This window comes from Oncorhynchus mykiss, chromosome 2 (assembly GCF_013265735.2).
Source record: "Oncorhynchus mykiss isolate Arlee chromosome 2, USDA_OmykA_1.1, whole genome shotgun sequence".
Lineage (NCBI taxonomy): Eukaryota > Metazoa > Chordata > Actinopteri > Salmoniformes > Salmonidae > Oncorhynchus > Oncorhynchus mykiss.
The window spans coordinates 101909733-101919707 of NC_048566.1; the positions used below are offsets into that span (position 1 = coordinate 101909733).

Below are 9975 nucleotides of genomic sequence, written 5' to 3' on the forward strand. Positions count from 1 at the left end.
CCATCCCTGCAGCACTCCACCAATCAGGCCTTTATGGTAGATTGATCAGACGGAAGCCACTCGTCAGTAAAAGGCACCACACAATCCGCTTTGAGTTTGCCAAAGGGTGCCTAAAGGACTCTGACCATGAGAAACGAGATTCCCTAGTTTGATGAAACTAAGATTGAACTCTTTGGCCTGAATGACAATTTTCACGTCTTGATGAAACCTTTCACCATCGTTGAAGGATGGTGGTGGCAGCATCATGCTGTGGGGATGTTTTTCAGTGGCAGGGACTGGGAGACTAGTCTGGATCGAGGGAAAGATAAACAGAGAAATGTACAGAGATCTTTGATGAAAACCTGCTCCAGAGTGCTCAGGCCCTCAGGCTTGGGCGAACGTTCACCTTCCAACAGGAAGCACACAGCCAAAACGCTGGAGTGGCTTTGGGACAAGTCTCTGAATGTCCTTGAATTGCCCAGCCAGAACCCGGACTTGAACCCAATCGACCATCTCTGGAGAGACCTGAAAATAGCTATGCTGCCTGGATCCTCAGAGAAGAATGGGAGCAACTCCCTAAATACAGATGAGCCAAGCTTGTAGCGTCATAGACTCCAGGCTGTAATCATTGACAAAGTTGCTTCAACAAAGTACTGAGTAAAGGGTCAATACTAATTTAAATGTCATATTTCCGTTTTCTATTTTTAAGAAATGTGCTAAACTTTTTAAAAACAAGATTTTGCTTTGTCATTATGGGGTATTGTGTGCAGATTGAATTCAATTGTTTTTCAATCATTTTAGAATAAGGCTGTAAGGCAACAAAATCTGGAAAAAGTCAAGGGGTCTGAATACTTTCCCGAATGCACTGGATGTCGGCTCAATCTGATATTACCTTAACATTTATATCATGAAATCTGAGTATGGCTCTAAATGTACTGTATGACTGAGGCCAGAAGAGCCTCACCAAGCCGCCTGCATACATTAACATTGTCATAAATTATACATGCTAATTACCATGAGGCTCCACTTTAATTATCTTAAAAATAACATGGTGGGTTACTGTTTGGTCTATTCATCCTCTAACAGAGCACGACCTCATGTTTTAGTGGAACATCTGACACCAAAGAACAGGGACATTGTTGCTATTGAATATAGAGAAGTGATTTCAGCAGCCTATTTTCAAACAGACTGACTCGTCTCATAATCTGAGTGTTTAGCACTCACTACAGCATCAACTAGGATAATAAAGAACTCATTTAGTACTATAAAAAAGAGAAAATAGCCCCTTAACCCCTCACGAAATCTAATTAACGAAATACAAAAATCCCCATAAAAATCCATCTGTTTCAGCTAGAGATGTTTTTTTGCATGGGCTGCGTCTCAATCCACCACTGATATCACCCTTCTGCATGTGAGGTGAAGGTGGCAGAGCTACAGCGGTGTTTGTCAGACCTAGAGACATCCCTAACATCGGTCTTCTCACAAAATTGACTGTAGCGTCAGGGCGGTTTGGCCAACACACTATTAATACCGCTATCGAAAGAGGACTCACGTTGGTGCTCTGTTTTGCTCTAGGACGCCCACTTGTCTTAAGTTCCGCTCAAATCAAAATCAAATCAAACTTTGCCACATGCGCCGAATACAACAAGTGTAGACTTTACTGTGAAATGCTAACTTACAAGCCCTTAACCAACAGTGCAGTTCAAGAAGAAGGAAATATTTACCAAGTAGACAAAAATAAAAAGTAGTAATAAAAACACAATAAGAACAACGAGGCTATATACAGTTTTAAAAATTAATGGAAGTGCTGTATGAATGGAGATAGTTTAGTGCTTAAAGTAAGAGGATAAATAGATGTCAAAAAATGTAGAAATTGTTTCCTGATCAGTTTTATATCTCAGATATAGGACAAACACAAACTTTCTTTAGATTTTTTGGGGACTATCTGTTGTTCCATGTAGTGAATCTGTTATTCAATGGGTTTCAATTGGCTAATAGCAGTAATGCCAAATTCAATGTTTCATTCAAAAAAAATCTATAGTTTAAGGGGTCTTAAAATTCAAATAGCTAAATAATCATTGGTATGACCCTTTTAAAACAATTCCATATGTTGCAACATCAGCAAATAAAACTCTGATCTAGCTCCCGAGTGGCGCATCGGTCAAAGGCATTCAGTGCTAGAGGCGTCACTACAGACCCTGGTTCAATTCCAGGCTGTATTGCAACCGGCTGTGATTGGGAGTCCTATAGCGCGGTGCACAATTGGCCCAGTGCCGCCCGGCTTAGGATTTGGCCGGGGTAGGATGTCATTGTAAGTAAAAATGTGTTCTTAAATGACTTGCCTAGTTTAAAAAATAAAAGCAGATAGTGATTTTAAATATACATACATATATATACTGTACCTGCTGGAGCACGTGCTAGGGGTGGGTGCTGCTAGGGTGTCCGGTGAGCTGAGATAAGGTGGGGCTTTACCTAGCAAAGACTTATAGATGACATGGAGCCAGTGGGTTTGGTGATGAGTATGTAGGGAGGACCAGCCATCAAGAGCATACAGGTCTCAGTGGTGGGTACTATATGGGGCTTTGGTGACAACACGGATGGCACTGTGATAGACTACATCCAATATGCTGAGTAGAGTATTGGAAGCTATTTTGTAAATGACTTCGCTGAAGTCGAGGATCGGTAGGATAGTCAGTTTTATGAAGGTATGTTTGGCAGCATGAGTGAAGGATGCTTTGTTGCGAAATAGCAAGCCGATTCTAGATTTAATTTTGGAATGTAGATGTTTAATATGATTCTGGAAGGAGAGTTTACAGTCTAGCCAGACACCTAAGTATTTGTAGTTGTCCACATAGTGATGCTGGATGGGCGGGCAGGTGCGGGCAGTGATCGGTTGAAAAGCATCCATTTCGTTTGACTAGCATTTAAGAGCAGTTGGAGGCCACGGAAGGAGAGTTGTAATGCCATTGAAGCTCGTTTGTCCAAAGAATGGGACAGATGTATACAGAATGTTGTCGTCTGCGTAGAGGTGGATCTGCTAGAATAGTAGCGGAAAAAAGCAGGTCGTGAATTGACTGACCTGTATAAAGAGAATTGGCAGCTAGAATAGTAGCGGGAAAAAGCAGGTAGTGAATTGACTGGCCTGGATAAAGAGAATTGGCAGCAGCATGCAGAAGTCAATATAAAGGTTGAATAGATTATTCATTTAATGATGAACGAAAATACTGTATAGACTCCAATCTTGAAGCTAGAAATTCACCACTTGTGTTTTAATCACCCGGAGTAAACATGAATACAATACACACAATGCAAGAACGGGAAACCCAGAGCACTGATGGGCAAACATGGTCAGGAGGAGGGGAGGGGTGGATTTAAATTCCAAAGGGGTCTCTGAGCCCGTTTCCCAGTTCCCCAGTCAGCAATGTGTCTGTGAGAAATCAGTCTTTTTGTCTACTCGAAAAAAGGCTAAATCTACATTGGTGGCCCAGTCGAAGTTTGCAATTCTTTGCTCTTTCTATTGAGTGAATGGAGAGAATGAAGTGGCTAGAAGGCGGTATTTGATCTAGTCAATTGGAGAAAGTGACAGAATTCTAAAGTATTTGTTTAATGCGCCGAGATGGGCTATTTCTTTCACAGCACCTGATGTCACTGACACTGAATGATGCATTTTAATATAAATAAAAATACAATTCAACATATAAGCTATCAACGTAGCACACTTAAGGACAACTTCACACGTGGATATATAAATAGGCTATTTCGGATTATACAAAAATACATAAGAAACAATTAAATAAATAGAGATAAAACATATTGTCTGCTGTGATTATTGCATTGTGAAAAAATGCACATGCATTTCGTTGATTGTAAATTAATTTCTAAAATTGTCTTGTTAGGCTATCCATACTATCAATGTCAGCTATGTAATATATGGCTTAAACAAGTCCAATTCAAATTAACTTGTGCAAAATGGTTAGCAGTTTTGTCAATGCAAAACATAAAAACTGCATTGAATGTTAACCTTTCTTATATGATAATTACGATTTTTATAATGTGCTAGACCTACTCTGTTCATTTGTTGATACGTTTTGGAAGTCAGAAGCAAATCGCATGGTGTTATATAGCCTAATGTAACTGTATTCCATCTCCGTGTGTTACTTCATTTATTGAGGGTATATTAGTGTGTAGCTGAATGAATGAGGCCGGTTGTCTGCGCTGTGACTACGGCAGTACCTCCATGCATTCTAATCACCCGCATTCTGATTCTGATTCAGCAGTTCCAAAGTTCTGTTCTGACTGCTCCTGTGGGAGCGGCGCGACGAGGGTTCTGGTGTAGCCTATACACTGTACACCGCGTTCTGTACTCAGGTCTAGACACTGAAATACACAGCAATATACCATATTGAGCTATATTCATGATTATGTAAACATTATTTGATTTACTTTATATTTGTAATGGAAATAAATTAAATATTAGAAAGTGAAGAGTCATATTGAAATCAAAAAGTTGTATTGTTGTTAATATATAATACTAATAATTATCATCATGCCATAAGGATATCTGTCTGGAAGTTTTCCCAGTTGTAAATCAGTAGGTGCATGATAACAGCATTATTCCGTCTGTTAACAGAATACATCAACCATTATAATGTTTACCCTATTTACACAGAATACACCAACCATTATAATGTTTACACTATTTACACAGAATATATCAACCATTATAATGTTTACACTATTTACACAGAATACACCAACCATTATAATGTTTACACATCAACCATTATAATGTTTACACTATTTACACAGAATACACCAACCGTTATAATGTTTACACTATTTTAATGAGAAAATATTTTGATGACCAAGTTTCTAATTCATTGCAGACTATATGAACACTTTTCAAAAGCAGTCATGCTTTTTCATTAACATAGAAAAGTCAACAGTTACATATTTTAATCACATGTATATCACCATGGTTTTAAATGGCTTTACACTACAGCTTCACAGAAAAGCTACTGCAAAATAGATATCTAAAACGTTTAACTAAAAAGTGTATTTTACAACATTTTCATATCAACTTATTTGGAATTATTCACATTTATTCACATATTTATTTTGCATTTAGTAAAGACCCTATAGTTCCCCTTACTATTTTTTAAGATTGAAAAAAACATCACAATTCACTTAGTTATTTTTACATAGATAGCAGAAATAAATCAAAGTAAATATATTTCATGCGCCTGACAGCCGCTGTTTGCATTGCCTCACTAATTTACAAAACACACTGATAAAACTGACACAACGAATACCTTTTAAGTTGAACAGCAATATTTCACTATCTCTCTGCTGGAACCATGTTAGAAGACAATTAGCATTCATAGCAAAACACCGACATCAAAATACACTGCAGCACGGAAGTCTATTGCCTTAATTAATTGTAGTTATTCTCAGCCCAAGATGTCAGCGGCAAAAGTCAAAATAAACGTTGGATTTGGTTTGAGCCTGCTGGTCTAGTTTATAAAGAGTTCTGTAGAGTTCTTAATGTTAGTGCACTGCCACGGACTGCAGTGTCGGGTTGGTGTGAGTCTCCCTGGGAGTAGGGGGGCTGCTTTGGCTGGTGTCTGTCTGCGGGGAGGTGGGGCTCAGAGATTGGGGAGAGTTCGAAAGGAAGGCGGATGTGTGTCGCGTCAGCCCCGCCGAGAGACCTACCGTGGTCGGGTTGGGCTTGATGGGCACCGGAATGGCGGGTAGGGTCTGTCCTCCGTGACACAGAGATTTAAGAGGCATGCGGTAGGCCACGTAGTCACCGCTCATAGAGATAGGAGAAACAGGGTCCACCATAGTGTTGTACATGTGAGGCCAGGCCGTAGTCAACTGGTTGTGCAGCGGGTAGCCTGCAGACATCGACTGCATGGTGGAGAACGCCAGACTCCCGGGAACCTTGTACTCTCTGGCGATGATGTTCTCTATAGCAAATGGGTGTTTAAAAGTTGATGGCTGTGACACTCCCAAGTTATAGCTGGACATCTGAGGGAGGTGTGTGCCGGTGGCAGCCAGGGCGCTAAGCCTTAGATAATGGGCTGCGTCAGACTGCTTGGACTGAGCCAGGTGCTCCTGCGCCATCATCATCATCACCTTGAACCGTTTACGGCGCCGCAAGAAGCTCCCGTTCTCGAACATGTCCCCGCAGCTGGGGTGCAGAGCCCAGAAGCTACCCTTCCCGGGCTGGTCCGGACGCCGCGGGATCTTGATGAAACAGTCGTTGAAGGACAGGTTGTGTCGTAAGGAGTTCTGCCACCGCTGGGTGTTCTCTCTGTAGTAAGGGAACCTGTCCATGATGAACTTGTAGATCTCGCTGAGAGGGAGCATCTTCTCCGGGCAGGACTGGATGGCCATGGCGGTGAGGGAGATGTAGGAATAGGGAGGTTTCTGGTCGCTGTACGTGTTCCTCCCTGGTCGGGGCATCCTGACAGTATTCTTTCACAACACTTTACTTCAAACAACTCGTTCCCCTTAGTTTAGCTTCGTTATATAAACTTCTTAGAACTCATGAAAATGAAATATTCTGCATGCGTAAAATACAAAACACCTGAGTAGTAGCCTACTGCAGTAAAAGTTTAACTGATAGAAGTTGAGTTGAGATGAGCTAAGTAGCAGCTACACTTCCATGTCCGCCCTTTTCTGCCGTGTGACAGTTGATTGTGGTGACAGCCATATAATAGACCCCCCCCCCAGAGCAGCTCCACTAATGTGCCACCTCTACATATCACATGACAACCACCCAGGGAGGAGGGGGCTCCTCGCGGTGAAAGGCATAATCTGCTTTCATTGACACCTATTTACATGGACACCTTGGGCCAATGGAAATCCTTTCCATCTGAAGACCGAGCAACGGGTAAAAAGGCTCGGTAAACGGAATGGAATGAACAGTGATGGCACTCGGTAGCTAAGAGTGTGTATGCGCTAACCTTTTTTCAGTGGGTTTAAAGCCGTCAATTCACACTACATTTGGAGCTACTGAGCTATGGGATGTTTGACATGGAAATTGGCTGACACTTCCACTGTGTTTTGTATTATTAGTGTGTATTAGGTGGTTTGTTGTCATGACATTACCTTATAGGAAATCGCCGTTAGTGTTTTGTTTTGTCTTTGTTTTGTATGCCACTGTCAATGTTGAAATGTATGTATGTCGCTTTGGATGAAAAAAAAAAAACGAATCTGAGGAATGACAACATTATGCTCTTTACAAAGCACAATGTTCTACTACAATTTGAAGTCGTATGTTTTATTTATGTTAGTCTATGCATTCAGTAGGCAGCCTGTGTGTGAGTCGTGTGTTCTATTTATGTTAGTCTATGCATTCAGTAGGCAGCCTGTGTGAGAGTCGTGTGTTCTATTTATGTTAGTATATGCATTCAGTAGGCAGCCTGTGTGTGAGTCGTGTGTTCTATTTATGTTAGTCTATGCATTCAGTAGGCAGCCTGTGTGAGAGTCGTGTGTTCTATTTATGTTAGTCTATGCATTCAGTAGGCAGCCTGTGTGAGAGTCGTGTGTTCTATTTATGTTAGTATATGCATTCAGTAGGCAGCCTGTGTGTGAGTCGTGTGAATGAACAGCTTTATTCACCTGATCCGTTCTAATCCTGATCATCGGGATTTAATACATTCAGACAGGTGCACAAAGTCGGCTGCATTGGTGTGTAAAGCTGATAAATAAGCGTTACGTTAAACTGTCAATAGTTTCACCCATAACCAAACAGGAAAATAAATCGTATTTTAAAATTCGTAGACACACTTTATTGTATTGCTATTAATAAAGGCACTATAATTAAAATCACCAGCGCAATATGCTATACTAGACCAACACAATAATTATTCCCTGAAACAAAAAATAACCATCTTGATTGATTAATGGCAATTAATTAAGAAACCTCCAATGGTATGAAACTTGAACCAGCCTCAACGTATTATCTTTCCCTGCTTAGCCAAGACATAAGGGTATAGTGTGGTCTATGAAACTTCATGAAGGCCAGTGAGTATTTTGTGTTTATGTAAACATTTAAAAAAAAAAAGTACTTCAGAAATGCAAATAAAGTCTCTGGGGTTGAAAACTATAAAATATCCATGAGTGAATTATATGAATGTGAAAACCAAATGCAAGCCTATTTTCAGCCCTGGCCATTCAAACTTTTTGCCAGGCTCACCATGGAGCAATTTTCCGCTTGGCGGGTTCCCAATGCCAGGGACCACACATGCCCACGCGGATTTGGTCATAATTTATGCTAATGAGCATCCATAAATCCACAATACAGGCCATTGCAGGCTGATGGATTAGCAATAGAATCTGCTATGGGAGGAGACTGGAATTGTTGACTATAGTAACAGCTATGGGTTTAGAGATATCAGGAGCTTGAGGAAACTACGGCTATAAAAGATGATCTTCTCCAAGTTGTTAAATATTTACAAAACAGAAAATCAAGTAGGCAGACCAACCAAACGGGTTAGGGTTTCCTTGGTTGCCACACAATCCCTGTCGGAACAAAATAGACTGCAGGAAGTCAGATCCACGCTGCGCATGGAAGCATCTTTTTATTTCCATGGGCTTTTATTCCTCATTAAGAGATTCTTTTAACTCGTCATTCCTCTATTGGTGTTAGGCAGAAAGGAGTCTGGTTTTCAGGCTTTTCAACAGACATTTCTTAAAGTGTCCCAACTGCCCGTGAACCTCGGAACGCCCTGGGTCCAGAGGGTCCATTATTTAGGTGATAATGCCCTCGAAGCCGATGTTTGGAGGATATATTGGCACGGGTGCTGCTCGTCCAGGACCGGCAAACCTGCCAATACATCCTCCAAACATCGGCTTCGAGGGCATTATCACTATTATACAACTGGTTACCAACATGTTCAAATAAAACATGATTTTTATGAATTTATTCATATTGTTTCATCCTTCCCCTTGCAAAGAAGATTGCAGTCAGAGTGCACAATAATTGCAGTACACTGCAGTTATTCTGCAACAACTGCTTCCAAAATACCACAGTAGACTGCAGTTACAGAACTTTTACTGCAGTTTCAAAACGGCAATCTTTTTTTTGTATGGGTTCCACGATATTTAGTCCCGACACAAAACTAATGCTACCCAAGCCAGCTGGTTGTTTGTTCTATCGGTTAGACCCCGTCTTTAAGTATTTTTGTTCTGTATCTATAGACGACCCAGTCTTTCGTTCTAAATGTTCTATTGCCATTCTGTCTGGCAACGTTCTTATCCCTTGCTTGCTTGCTAGCCAACTACGGCTAATTTACAGTCCGGTCAAACAGCGCAGCCAGAATAACAGCAAAGTAGCTGCATTTGCATAAGCATTTTTTTGTGACATTTAATTGAATACATCCATAACAATAAGCTCACGACTTTGCCTGCCATAGAAAATGTGCTCTCTAGTCAGGACACTGTTGTTCAGAGTAGCTAGCCAACAACAGACGTAACACAATCACTTCAAACTGAAGCTGGAAAGACTGCAAACTAGCTGCATTTAGTTAAGTTTGACCTGTTTTCTGTTGACATTCCTTATATATATATATATATATATATATATATATATATATATATATATATATATATATATATATATATATATATATATATATATATAAATGATGCCAGCTGATTCATGATTTCGACTGGCTGAGAAAAGCTGCCTACCGGTCTGTCTTGTCCTGACTCCCAACTTGTTCATTACTATGGAACAGCTGGAGATCAAATGTCCATATTGAAACAATGTTGCAAATGTCGGTGAGTCAGACAGCAAGGATATATACAAATCTCTGCTGTTGAAAATCAAATGTTAGTGTAAAAGAAATGTGAGATAATGTGAGATGCTTTTTATAGTAGAGATCAAGTTTATACATTAGATGGCTGGGCTGATGTGACAGTGGATTGTACAGTGAGAACAGTCAATAGTTATTTTAACATCACAGCTTTAGCAGGTGGTAACTT

The 9975-nt window shown here is 40.4% G+C and overlaps 1 protein-coding gene across 1 annotated transcript; it reads right to left on the minus strand.

Moving 5' to 3' along the window:
- Positions 1-3251: 3251 nt before the first annotated feature.
- LOC110501407 (forkhead box protein B1-like) lies at positions 3252-6711 on the minus strand. Its single transcript, XM_021578959.2, has one exon. It carries the CDS (start codon positions 6445-6447, stop codon positions 5527-5529), a length of 921 nt encoding a protein of 306 aa, XP_021434634.1. The 5' UTR covers positions 6448-6711; the 3' UTR covers positions 3252-5526.
- Positions 6712-9975: the final 3264 nt, after the last annotated feature.

Bases quoted from the DNA above. Each gene is read 5' to 3' on its own strand.
- LOC110501407 (XM_021578959.2), bottom strand. From the start codon at position 6,447: ATGCCCCGACCAGGGAGGAACACGTACAGCGACCAGAAACCTCCCTAT.